The 14183-nt window shown below is 40.0% G+C and overlaps 1 protein-coding gene across 1 annotated transcript in view; it reads left to right on the top strand.

Moving 5' to 3' along the window:
* Positions 1 to 14183, top strand: part of itga4 (integrin alpha 4) — a 30049-nt gene that overhangs the window by 12830 nt on the left and 3036 nt on the right. Inside the window, exons 12-28 of the mRNA XM_050048247.1 lie at positions 671 to 765; positions 1201 to 1291; positions 1385 to 1430; positions 1762 to 1916; positions 2196 to 2350; positions 2488 to 2634; positions 4604 to 4680; positions 6233 to 6374; positions 6779 to 6880; positions 8254 to 8330; positions 8473 to 8562; positions 9812 to 9899; positions 10211 to 10318; positions 11691 to 11816; positions 12565 to 12690; positions 12911 to 13009; positions 13196 to 13315. Coding sequence (XP_049904204.1) covers positions 671 to 765; positions 1201 to 1291; positions 1385 to 1430; positions 1762 to 1916; positions 2196 to 2350; positions 2488 to 2634; positions 4604 to 4680; positions 6233 to 6374; positions 6779 to 6880; positions 8254 to 8330; positions 8473 to 8562; positions 9812 to 9899; positions 10211 to 10318; positions 11691 to 11816; positions 12565 to 12690; positions 12911 to 13009; positions 13196 to 13315 — 1844 coding nt within the window. The remainder of the gene's footprint in view (positions 1 to 670; positions 766 to 1200; positions 1292 to 1384; positions 1431 to 1761; positions 1917 to 2195; positions 2351 to 2487; positions 2635 to 4603; positions 4681 to 6232; positions 6375 to 6778; positions 6881 to 8253; positions 8331 to 8472; positions 8563 to 9811; positions 9900 to 10210; positions 10319 to 11690; positions 11817 to 12564; positions 12691 to 12910; positions 13010 to 13195; positions 13316 to 14183) is intronic.

Genomic DNA, 14183 nt, shown 5'->3' with positions numbered 1-14183 from the left:
AACAGTAACTGCTACTTCCTGATAACTAACATCACTGACTTTAACACAACGCCCTCACACATGCAGACCCCTCACCATCTGTGTGTGTGTGTGTGTGTGTGTGAGGGGTGGAGTGTGTCATTAAGTCCATTAAAACTGTAATGACAAACTGTTGCTGCTCTTTAACTGAACCTTCCTTCTAATCTGCCACAGCTAGATAAAAGGCAGCGTGTGCGTGCATGTGTGTGTGTGTGTGTGTGTGTGTGTTCCAGTAGCTCTCTCTTTGAAGAAAAAACACCAGTATGCCTTTCAGACCTGCACATCTCTAAAGGCCTCAGGTTAAATATTAAAGGACCATGCTGGTGTTTTCTCATGTTTATTTACTTTCATCCTGCTAAACATTTCCCAGCAGGGCCTCCCCAACACACACACTCCTCAGAAAGTTTGGACCTGACCACTCAGAGGATCAATTACCCACTTATTGGATAACAACCTGCAGCAAGTTTTAAGTTTCTGAAATGTCAGTAAAAGAAGCAACGTAATCTAAAAGCTGCCTGTTAGGAAGGAAATCAATCTGTAGGTGAAAGGTTGAGGGCAGGTTAATGGGTTAGCGAATGGAGACCACAAACATCCTCACTAATACAGTAATGTAAACTTCTGTTTGTGTGTGTGTGTGTGTGTGTGTGTGTAGATGTGGCGGTTGGTGCCCCACAGGAAGACGAGCTAAAAGGAGCCGTCTACATTTACAACGGCAGGAAGGAGGGCATCTCACCAACTCCATCTCAGGTACATTTAACAACAATAATAATAAAAATGCACTTATTAATCAAGCACTTTTCAAAAAATCAAATACACTTTATATATTACTGCAGTTTATTGCAACATTTGTCTTACTTTAGAAGTTTAATTCCAACAGTTTCATGGGAACACTTAGCTAAATGAGATCTTCGGTTGGGGAATTAGAAAATGTATTGTATAACTCTCATGATAATGATCAGTCCTCTGTGGTTTTGTATTGGAGCCTGTGTTAAGAGAGGGGTGAATTAGTAAATACAATGAATATATGAAATAAACAGACCATCCCCTGACTTGATTTTCATCATGAGGAATATTCATATTAAATTTAATCAGGACTGACTTTCTTGAGTCCCAAAATGAAGTTTCAGTACTTATTCTGTTCTTTGATGTCCAACATGGTGTGTATGTGTGTGTGTTTATTAGAGGATTACCGGATCCACACTGGGTCGTGACCTCAGGATGTTCGGCCAGTCGCTGAGCTCTGGCATTGACATTGATGCTAACGGCTACCATGGTAACCTGAATTACCGCTTCCTAAGTCACAACATCTACCATATTGTACATTTAAACCCTCTTTAAAACTGTGTCTCTTTCTGTCTCTCTGCAGATGTGGCGGTCGGTGCTTTCCTCTCGGACTCGGCTGTGGTTCTCAGGTAAAACCACCCTGAAGCTTTCTGTTCCAACAGGAAGCCCTGTCTCCTTTCATACAAAGATACAGGAAGGAGGCTTCCTTATTTTAGCTGATTTGGAAGGAAATTATACTGCAGGGGGAACGGGAAATTCCACAATAAGAAAACCCTAAAGTTTCCCAACATCTGCTGAAAATATTGTGAATGGAAATCTGTGTTTTAAGAATCTTTAAAAAGATTTTCTAGAAGCAGATTAATGATTGTAAATAATAAAACCCTGATTTGAATTTGGACTGTGTTTCAGTCCAGTTAACATGCTGTAATAATGTCTGTGAATGTGTCCTGTGTGCTGTAGGACCCGACCCGTGATTCAGGTGAAGGCGTTTCTGACTCTGCCCGAGCAGATTGACCAGCGGGTGGCGCTGTGCCACGAACACAAGACTCCAACTGTCTGCCTTAAAGTTACTGTCTGCTTCAGTGTGAAGTCCAGACACTTCAGAGGAGCTATAGGTACTGTAAACACAACTGTCCAGTATACACATCTCTTGGTCACTGATACTCAGCTCAAACCCGAGGCCAAATCTGGCCCAAGTTAGGGTGCCGGGTGGACCGTGGACCTTGTCCTAAGTCACAGCTTCAACATGTAGAGAAACGCTTTCTGTGCCTATTTACGGTTGCTTAAGCCAGTCGCTGTTTGGGGGAGGGGTTTAGCAAATGGCAGAACAGTTATATTGTTCATAAGAGTGTACGACCTACCTACTGATATTACCTTGTTCCTCTCCTTTTCAGATCTTCAATATAATTTGACCTCTGACCTCCTCCATAAACCATCCTTCCCTCATCGTTTCTATTTCCATGGTAACGGGTCATCCAATAGCACAAAAGGGCATGTGAGAGCACGACATGGCCAGCTCACTTGTACAACACACGTGGCCTACCAAAGGGTAACATACACACACGCAAAAAACATACAGTGAATAAGTTTAATATTGAAGTAACAACATATTAATAAGTGTTTGGATTACCCCAATGATGCCAACAGTGCTTGTTCCTCCTCTGTTCCTGTTTCTTTCTCCTACAGAAGGACGTGAGGGACATTTTTACTCCGGTCCGGTTTGAAGTTTCCTACAGTCACAGAGAAACAAGCACCCACAGAACCAAAAACTTCCCTCCATTAAAACCCATTCTGCAGCAGAGCGCAGGACACCAGAACACCATCTCAAATCAGGTACCAACCAGTGCTAACACAAGATAGTTACAGCTAAACCAACCAGGTACCATCCAGTGCTAACAAGATAGTTACAGCTAAACCAACCAGGTACCATCCAGTGCTAACACAAGATAGTTACAGCTAAACCATCCAGGTACCATCCAGTGCTAACACAAGATAGTTACAGCTAAACCATCCAGGTATCAGTGCTAACACCAGCTAGTTACCAGCAAAAAACTAACACCAGGGCACCAACTAGTGCTAACACCAGCTAGTTAAAGCTAAACCAACTAGGTATCAGTGCTAACACTAGCTAGTTACCAGCTAACACCAACAGGTCACCAAGTAGTGCTAACACCAGCTAGTTACAGCTAAACAAACAAGGTACCAACCAGTGCTAACACCAGATAGTTATGGGTCCATGTCATTGGTCCGACAGCCCATTGGTCCAACATCCCATTAGTCCGACTGTCCGCGGTACTGAATGGCTCCCGGCGGGCGTATTTCTGCCTTGATGGTGCGCCGCGACTGGCTCTGGGTCAGCTGGGAAAGGCTTGAGGCGAAGCAGGCTCACAGCTTATGTGTTTGTCACTTTCTTTTTCATTTTAACCCACACCATGATCTTTTCCTGACCCTAACCAAGTGTTTTTTGTGCCTAAACCTAACCAGACCTTAACCACAGGGCAACATGATGATTTCGGAACGGACTTCGGAACAATGGGTTTAATATGGTCGGAACAATGGGATGTCAGACCAATGGGCTGTTCCCATAGTTACAGTTCAACCATCCAGGTATCAACTAATATTAACATCAGCTAGTTAGGGCTAAACCAACCAGGTATCAACCAGTGCTAACACAAGCTATTTACTGCTAGTGCTAACACCAACCAGTCATCAACCAGTGCTAACACCAGCTAGTTAAAGCTAAACCAACCAGGTGTGAACCAGTGCTAACACCAGTTATTTACAGCTAGTGCTAACACCAACCAGGTATCAACCAGTGCTAACACAAGCTAGTTACAGCTAAACCAACCAGGTACAAACCAGTACTAACACCAGCTAATAGTAACACCAACAGGGTACCATCTAATGCTAACACCAGCTAAAGTTCCAACTACCAAATCGTAACAGATTAATGACTCTTCATACAATATCTCTTTAAGACTCTATTACAGACAATCTCTAAGATTAAGTAGAAGAGAAAAAACAGAAAAATAAGTACTTATTAAAGAGGAACGCCACCTAAATTAATAACTCTAACATGTTATTCCGATGGCTTTAGAAAGTTCAATGTTTGTGAACATGAGTTACTCTCTCTTAAAGCCAGAAACCAGAGAAGAAAGTCTTAAACTTGTGATGTCATAGGGTACATGTTTGAAAACCTAACTCTTTGTAATTGCCCAGAGTTTTAACATCTTGTATGAACTCTTTCGTTATTATTTATTAAGTATTAAGTTTTTATAGGAATGCTGTGTACTGAGGATTAACCAGAAATTGATATCAGCCTACACTTGTACTACTACCACCACTACTATAAAGCACTGCACTGTGGTCCTCTTATCAGAGTTCAGAATTATAATAACTAACCCATTAGTTTCTTTTTGGAGCAATTTCACTGTCAGATCTGTCTGTCCATCACCAAGCCGATCTGTGTTAAAGGGCAGGAAACAGCTAAACTGATGTCAGCTCCACCACATTGAAAATGACTTCCTGCTAACCCAGATGTGTTTACAGCTGCAGCACATTAACCAACATCAGTCAGATCATCCTGTGTCCACAGCACGTCCCACTGACTCATGATAACAAAGCAGGACAAGTTAACGTAGGAATTTACAGCAGGAGTTATTCACCAGGATGTTACTCATCGTCTGTAGGGCTGGGGTCAGAGGTCATGGGAGAAGTTTGTAATGTTATCAATAAGGGAAATTCCGATTGCGCCGTTCATTATGGACGTCATCGATAAACTCTGCCTCTTTCTCTCTGTCAGACTTGGTTCGCTCGTTCCTGTTCGCTGGTGAACTGTTCAGCCAACATGCAGCTGTCGGCTCAACTAGTGCTACCACAGTAAGAACACACACACACACACACACCTGACCTGTCCAGAGTGTACCATGCCCCTTGCCCAATGTCAGCTGGCATAGGCTCCAGCTCCCCCCCGACCCATAACAGGATAAGCAGTTACAGAAAATGAATGAATGAATGAATGCTCATTCGCTCTTCTTGGTGAGAATTACATGAAGACATAAATATCAGTCTCATGTCTGAGTATGGAGCTGGTGTCAGGACATAGCTAGCCTAGGCTCCAGGACATGGGCAAATGCAAGTATGACGCTGAATATATTGAACTGTGTGGACCTTGAACTAATGACTAAGGAAGCCTCGTGGCTGGACCAGTTGACCGCTGCTTTAATATGTCCATTCATCCGATGGACAGGTGAATGAATACAATGACAGGTAGTGCTAATAACAGTATTACTCAGCAGTGTGTGTAATCATCTTAGAGTATCACACTCATAGAAGTTCTGAGTCATGTTTCCAGCGTATCTCAGCTCTTATGTAACACACACAACAGCTTCAGTCAGTCATACCATCAGCCTGGATTTGTTTTTCTTAATGAGCCCATCACATTAACAGAGACTCCATGTGAGGCTAAGGAGGCTCCGAACTGGGCCTGAAGTTAGATATCTGTGGTTCAAGGGTCCGTTCATCCACACCCACCCCCCGTGAGTTGGCCATTTTACTTGGTTTATGGTACTAAAAGCATCCAAACGTAGCATTTGTTACATACATTTGTAAAAAGCTTTTGGCCAAAGAAACTTAACAACATTTTTTAACAGGAGGAGACAGAAATCAAACATTTGGAAATCCTCCCTCCATCACATTTTGTGGTGAATTAATGTTCTGCTAAACTGCTGTAGGGCTAAAAAAGTGGTTTCATCCAAATTAGGATCAGTCAATGAAAAATGATGACTCTCACCTGTTGTAAATGAACAACCTCGGAAATGTGTAAAACTCACACTTGAATATATTTTGTCTCTCTCTCCATAAACACTAGATGCAGGGGGAACAGTTAGCCTTGAAAAAAAAACCTACAGGAAACCACAAAATGCTGATTTTACATTTCTGTTCATGTACAGATTAAACAAACATGATGCAATGTGTTAATTAGTGAGCTTTAAAGGTGCTGGTAAGTGTATTTCTAAACAATGGACAGAGCTAGGCTAGCTGTTTCCCCCTGTTTTCAGTCTTTGTGCTAAGCTAAGATAACCGTCTCCTGACTGCAGCTTCATATTTAATGTACAGATATGAGAGCGGCATTGATCTTCCCATCTAACTCTCATCAAGTAAACAAATAAGCAGATTTAAAAATGTTACCCTGTTCCTTTAAATCAATATGGTTGTTGAAATACTACTGGCAGTGCTGTTAGCAATGCTAGCCTTTATTTCTTTGATGTGATTGGGGAAAGTTTTCTGCAGAGGTTAATGTTCAAATCAATTTTATCGCCCAGCCCTGGTGTTTGTTATTGTCATTAGTGAGCAGCTGTATTTTCATGTTGGTTTTGAGTTGAACATCAATGTTGTTGTTGATTTTTATTTTGTTGTTGTTTGTCATCAGTCAGCAGCAGTACTTTCCTCTCGGCTCTGGACAGACCATCATGTTGAAAACCTCGCTTCTGAACTCTGGAGACGACGCCTTCCTGCCACGACTGACGTTACGTTTCCCCAACAACGTCCACTACATTAAAGTACTGCAGAACGTGAGTTTATGAACACGCTGCAAACGATCCTTAGGCAGCTACTTTGTCAAAAATACAACGGAAGAGCAGCTGATGTATCTGTTACAGTGCAGCCAAACAAACTCACATTGTTTTAATAAAGAAGCCAACCGCTAATTTGCCTTTTCCCATCATGCCAAGAGACATGTCAAACTGATTTCATGCTGCAGGTAGTTTTTACCACAACAACAGGACACAGTTAAGATAAAAACTACTATATAGAAGGTTAATTATGTAAAGTAAATAAACTGAATGGCTATTGCTATAAAAAATACAACCATAAATAGTATCAATAACAAGGTTTGATTTCATATAAATGTGAAGTGTTATAACTTTAACACAAATAACTCATTAAACAAACTGCCTGTGTGTCTGTGTGCGTGCAGCAGGACAATGTGGTCAGCTGTGATGTCACACAGGAAGTCAACAGTACAAAGGCAGGTGTTGACTGCAGCATCACCAGCCTCGTCCTCTCAGCCCACGCCCAGGTAAGCCTCGGTCAATCACACACTGTTTTTGAAATTGTTTTATATCAGAGTCACCAGCCATGTTAGCCACTCTGTGAGGCACAGCGATGCTTTGAGCTAATTGCTAACAGCAGCTGATGCTGACAGGAATGTTGTTAGTTCTTTAGGTAATTGATGGCAAACCGAAATATCCGAAATATTTGGACCTGATGATTGTGCTAGATCAGATGTCAGATGTAATTCATCCTGAGGAGGACTTGAATAACTGAGCCAGTGTGTCTGCACTTTTTGTTCTCCAGCTTTTGTCTCATCAGCAGATATTTGCTTTATTTCCGATATCTCAGTTGTTTTTCTGAGTAATTATTGTGAAATGTACTGCTTAAATGTCTTAGTTCCCCTCAGAAACAGACAGAGCAGCACTTTCAAGAAGGAATTTCCTTCAATATGTTGACAGCTGTAGTTTAAAATGAGCATAATTTAGACTCTGAAAGAACATTTGGGAAGAGAGCCCAGCATACATCCACACCTGTTCTATAAATGCACATCACTGTCTCATCCAATTTAAGATAATACATAGATTACACTATTCCAAGGAAAAGCTTCACAGAATCTTCACAGAAGTCTCGCCACTGTGCGACAAATGCAGTTTGGAAGAAGGGAATCTGCTGCACAGTTATGCCCTCTGTACAAAATTACAGGGATTCTGGACTGACATATTCACCTGGATGTCCAAAATACTTGCAGTCAAGATAAACCCAGATCCAATTTCGATAATTTTTGGATCATCCAAGGACATAAAGAAGCTAAGGCCTCCTCAACGACAATTCGTAGCATATGGACTTATTATTGCAAAAAAATTAGTTCTACTATTTTGGAAGGATAAAGAAACCCCAAAATTGAAAATGTGGATCACAAACCTAATGGACACGCTTCACCTTGAAAGAATCCGATTTGCAATCAATAATAAATTGGAAGATTTTAATAAGATCTGGCATCCTTTGGTTTCCCACCTAGCAGGAGACACAGGACCCTAGCAGCCCTGGGAGGGATTATTTTGTGTGTGTGCTCATTTTTTGAAATTGTTTGATTATTATTTTATTTTATTTTATTTTATATTTTATTCTTATTTTTCTCATGTTTTCTTTGTTGTTGTTATCGAGAATGATGGTACGGTACAGTTGTACTGTTTTCCTACCTCTATTTTTTCATTTGGAAAAGAAGCATGTGAACACAGTTTGTACCTTGTACATTTGAAAGCTGCTTCACAATAAAAACATTTGAAACGAATTTAGACTCTGAAAGAAGACGAAGAAGGAGGGAAAGTGATCGTCCTGCAGCTGTCAGTCATTAAAATCATTTAAATCACACACTCACACATTTCCTTTTTGTTGTAGTTGAATATCAGCTTCCTACTGGACGTCAACCAAAACAGCACACCTGGTGACATCATGATTCATGTCAACACCAGCAGGTGAGGATACACCCCTTCCTCTCACCTCTAGAAGGAAAGAAATGAACAATTTTAACTTAAGTAAACGTACAGAAGCATTCACAGTAAAACAAACTTATCAAAATGTTCGATCTTGTATTAAATGTTTTTAATCTGTTTTCAGTGATAACTATGAGAGGGAGGAGTATCTCCATGACAACTCTGCCAGTCTCCTCCTTCCTCTGAAATATGGAGTCAACGTCAACATCCACGGGTGAGTCAGCGCTCAACTTGCTGAGATATAACCAAATATGGCTGATACTCTGACAGATGCTCCCAGTGTCATTGCAATCTCACTCATATGTTTTGGTCATGTTGGAGTCAGAATTATTCCAGTAATATTAGAACAAGTAAGAGAACCTGCCCCACAGATTGCTATATTTGATGTACCTGAAAGTGGCAGAGAAGTGTCCAAAAAACATGCAAACATAGTTTGATTTACCTCTTTAATAGTCTGCTGGAGAATATGCTTGCGGAAGAAATCGCTGCCCCCATCTCCTATTTCATGGCTTTCTTGGAGTTGGAAAAGATTAAATTTTCCGTAAGGGGCTCGACAAATTTAATAGCAACTGGCAGCATCTGATCTGTTATATAAAGAACCTGACCTCTCCTTCCCCAGAATGACCACTCTGGTGAGATGATTATTGAATATAGCAGATGAAATTTCAGCTCTGACAGAACACTGAGAAAGCATTGCAATGGCCCATACATGTACACTTTTTTTTATAAACATATATATTTTAAGAAGACTTTAAAAGATGTTGGACATGTGGGGATGCTGCAGATAAAACTGTTGAGTGGCTTCTCGCTGACTGTAGGTCTGTCAGTGGCAGCTGGTCAGTTGCAGTAATTTTGGCTCCGACTTTATCAACTTCTTTCTTTTTACATTGTTGTACAGTAGCCTAGTAGGACACACCTATACATTATCACATTATTAGCTGCTCCCAGCTCCACTTGTCCAGTCCAACAGATGGAGACAAAGAGACAAGAAAGAAGTGGTCAATAACAAGATAGGTAACCTGTAGGCTGTTGATTCGTTTTTTAAGCACTATTGTACACTGTCATTACTATTACTATCATAGAAGCATTAAACAGTACAGCAACATATTACAACCAAGTTAGGAGAATTTCTTTTATCATGAACAACAGGAATGAATGTACATGTCCAAGGTTTGTTTTGTTTTCTGGCGGACTTTTCTGCTTGATGAGAAAAGAGACAAATTAAGTAGCAAAGCGTTCTTGGTTTTACTTTTCTGATTCAGTAAATTTAACAGTCTCCTATAGTTGGAGTCGAGTCTTTTATGTCAGGATTGTGCCAGTGTGGGCAAAGTCCAGTGTGAAAAGCCTGGTAGTGCACCAAGCTAGACAACAACATTGTTAGTGTGAAAGCCCTCAGTATCTGTAGCCCCATTTCAGGTAAATAATCACCAGTCACCACTGACATCTGTCTGTCTGTCTTACAGTTTTGTGACTCCCACTTCCTTTGTTTTTGGAGATGAAGACACGACTCCAGTTGACTGCTACCCTGAAAGATTCAACTACACATACAAGGTAAATGTCAGTCTGGATCACGTGTTCCTTTAGGTTTGCTTAGACAGAACCAATTTTTTTCACCTCCACACTCTACACCCAGTAAAGGTCAGCAGCTCTCCTTTGCTGCTTTAAACAGCCTGTAAAGGCTCTGCTTCCACTTCCTGAGTTGTGTAATGCTTTGTCAAAACTCCTGAGGCCAACTGAAAGTGTTTCTTTAGTCTCCCTAAACTCTTGGTCCTTTGCAAAGATAGTGTGCCATAAGGTGAGTGAATCCAGGAGGTAAGCAGTCTTTTTTAATCTGATCTCTTCTTTTGTTTGTGTGTCTGCAGGTGTTAAACTCAGGTCCCAGCAGGTCTCTAGATACTGTGGTTGACATCATGCTACCGAAGATGCTCGCACCTTACCGACACAGATTGCTGCAGGTGGTCGACTGGCAGGTACGTCCAGTCCAGTACTACTAACAGAACAGCAGTAACACTGGAAATGGTAACAGAGGTAGAAGTAGCTCTGTCAGTATAAAACTATGTGTAGCATCTATGTGGTTTGTCACAGGTGTCTGAAGATGACATTTCAATAGCTGGTGTTTGAGTTTACCACTTGTTGTCATCTTTGTCAGTTACTTGGAAATAAGGTCAACATGATGATAGTTATATTACATACACATATAAACCGACATGAATCTGTGTTGCAGGTTATCTGGGCCTATGTATCTGAACCTCTGCCAGAAACAGAGAAACCATTCTTGGGTAAAAGGGCTGGAGCCTAGTGTGGGATTAGTAACCAACAAAAACCATGGCTGAGTGTGATGATGATACACATGACATTATGGAAAACATGTCGCTGAATAACTTTTAATAAGCTGTCATATAATGTAATTTAATGGTGATTCCTCACTCAGACTCAAAGTAGAGGAAGTGATGTCATCCACTGAGACCTGAAGTTGTTGTGAACAAAATCACTCTAGAGAGAAATTTAGAGATTTTGTCATTTATTCGAAAACAGTCAGAATGTTTTGGAGCAGCATCTAGTGGCCATTAGAAGAACTGCAGCAATAAAAGTAATTAAACCAATGGTTCAGTTCCCACTTTCGAAATCAGGATTTGTCACACACGATGTATTGCTGCTCCCGTGTTTTATTCCCACACCAAAGAAATGGCTTATTTGTTTGGTGTGGGAATAAAACACGGGAGCAGCAATACGTCATGTGTGACAAATCCTGATTTCGAAAGTTTTTCCTTTGATGTCAGCACCGATTGGAAAAAGTTGATTCGGAGGATGTGCATTCCTTATATTTGTTTCAGTTCCCACTTTCACCTGCAGATGTCAGGCTTCACCATTTATGATTTTTTCAGTACATCTCTTTAAGAAATATGGACAGCTTTTTAAAAAAAAATTCATTTAACAAAACAATCGTCAAAATAAAAATAGTTTTATGTTGGAAAATAATTATTTGAATATCTATCTCATCAAAGAATAATTATACAAGACTAATAATCTGATCTAGACATCTCAGAGCTTCCTGACACTTGGTGCCGTGGACACATTTCAGTCAGTGTCACAAAAAGTGTTAACGTTCGATTACCGAGCGCTGGGCTTCACTTTCTGATTCATTTTGGCCATGGTGGTTGCTGGTTGGGTAATGGTAGCAGTGGTGGTTGAAGTAGTATTAGAAGTATCAGTAGAGGTACAATAGTAGTTGTGGTAATAGTAGTAGTGATGTTAGCAGTAGCAGTCACAGTCAGGGTAAATTAAACCCATCAGTAGTGGATGTTAGAGGTAAATAATAATGTATTAATTCTCTCTCTGCAGACGTCTCAGGGTGTGTGTTCGATCAGTGACACAACTATGTCAGTTGTCGAGGACTGCGACGTCCCTGAAGCCTCCTTCATCAAACAGATCGTCTTCTTCTTCTCGTCCACCTCCACTCGCAGAATGGTACACACACACGCACACACTAAATATAGCCCTACACATTCATTTTCTCAGAACTACATTATGCGATGCTTACAGCTGCATCATTGGTTAAAAAGCCACTGGTAGAAGACTGTGTCCACTTAAGTCCTCGAAAGCATTGCTGCAGGAAACATCCAATCACAGAGCTTTAAATTCTGTCGGGGTAAAGTCAAGTCTGATTTATGGGAGGAGCCATGTGACGTTTTCGATTTATGCTTTAGCGAAAGGTTTCAGCCATTTCCATGGTAACTAGATGCTATACTCCAGCCATCTTATTTATTTATATAATCTCATTCTGATCGGTATCTTTATCCGTCTGACATCAATTTGTTTTGTATCTATACTTGTGCTACTTTTCATCCTTTTGTATTTTGATAATGGACGACATTGATGAAATCAGTGATTTAATTAAAGACAGAGGTTTTAAACTTACTTCTGCTAAACAGTAGCGCAAGAAAAGAGGTGGTCAGTGCGTCCATTGGGCTACAGGGTGAATATGGGATGAAATGTTACTACCTAATCACGTTGCACGAAAAGTTTGTCAGTCCTGTTGGTGACCAAAGTCTGATGAAGTCTGTTGAAGTTTTTAGCCATGCTAGCCGCTATTGTGGCTAATAACTTGTGGCGGAGAAACTGAGAAGTTTAAGTTGGAGTCAACAATTATTACTCAATCACCTCTATTACACTTTGATGATTTTCTGTGTGTTTGTGTGTGTGTGTGTGTGTGTAGTTCTGTAGCCGTAGTGATGATTTGTGTGAGCGGTTGGTGTGTCGCCTTGGTGACCTGGACGTGGGGAGAGACACCCTCATCCAACTGGAGATCAAACTGAACCCTGCTGTACTTCTGCAAGCTCCGGTAACACACGACACACACACAGATTACTGTTTTCAGCTTCAGCTTCAAGTCCATTTTCATGTTAGATGAAATGCTGCCAAAACGCAGGTGACCTACATTCAGCACTGTGCCTGAACGCATCCTGTATGAATGGGAGCAAACACAAATACCCACAAACATTTCATTCACCCATAAAACACTCTAAAAAAACCTGATGTCTGTCTTCATGTCTCCATCTCAGGGTCGTCATGGTATCATGAGGATAGAGAGCACAGCAATGATGTCAAACCCCAAAGAAAGTCCTCACACCATCCTCATCCACGAACAACCTGTAGCAGAGGTAAAACACCTCGATACCACTCAAAACCAAGAACCAACAAAACTGTAGAGTTAAACAAGACCACTGTCTGGACTGATGTTACCCATGAGTTCAACCTGGCAATGTGTTTCTGTTTCTGTACCTCTATCTACTGCATATTTGAGTTGTTCCTAGTAATCATATATTGTATATGTGGTACAATTCCAGGTGGTGGTGGAAGCCGTTTTTACCCAGAAGCCCTCAACAACAGTGAAGGTCTTCATCATCGTCATCAGTTTAATTTTGGGTCTGATGATCCTGGCTGCTCTCATCTGGTGTCTGTGGAAGGTAAATACTAATTTTTTACATTAAATATATTGTATAATGTTGTATAATATACTGATCAACTGCAGCATATCAAAGTATAATGATACAGATAAACTGCAGTATATATTGTAATATAATGGTATGAGTATACTGCAATGTAATGCACAGATGATGAGTTGTAGTATATTGCAATATACTTGTACTTATAAACCGCAGTATATTGCATTATAATGTGTAGATAAGCTGTTGTACTGTATATTGCAATATAAATGGTACTAACAGTACTAATGGTACTTAACTCCAGTATATCTCAACATCACCATTAGCTTATCATAATATAATAGCACTGATGAACTGCAGTATATTTCAATATTATGGTATGAGTATATTGCAATGTAATTATAGATAAACTGCATAATATGGCAATATAATGTACAGAAAAGCAGTAGTATATTGCAACATAATTGTATGAGTATATTGCAATATAATGTATAGATAAACTGCATATTGCAATAAAATGGTATTAGTATATTGCAATGTAATATATAGATAAACTGCAGTATATTGCAATATAATGGTATGAGTATATTGCAATGTAATATATAGATAAACTGCAGTATATTGCAATATAATGGTATTAGTATATTGCAATGTAATGGTATTAGTATATTGCAGTATAATGGTATTAGTATATTGCAACGTAATGGTATTAGTATATTGCAATACAATGGTATTAGTATATTGCAATGTAATGGTATTAGTATATTGCAATATAATGGTATTAGTATATTGCAATGTAATGGTATTAATATGTTGCAATGTAATGGTATTAGTATATTGCAATACAATGGTATTAGTATATTGCAATGTAATGGTATTAGTATATTGC

Source organism: Epinephelus moara, chromosome 7 (assembly GCF_006386435.1).
Source record: "Epinephelus moara isolate mb chromosome 7, YSFRI_EMoa_1.0, whole genome shotgun sequence".
NCBI classification, from domain to species: Eukaryota; Metazoa; Chordata; class Actinopteri; order Perciformes; family Serranidae; genus Epinephelus; species Epinephelus moara.
Note: the sequence above shows the minus strand (reverse complement) of the source record. Positions and strands in the feature narration are given on the sequence as shown.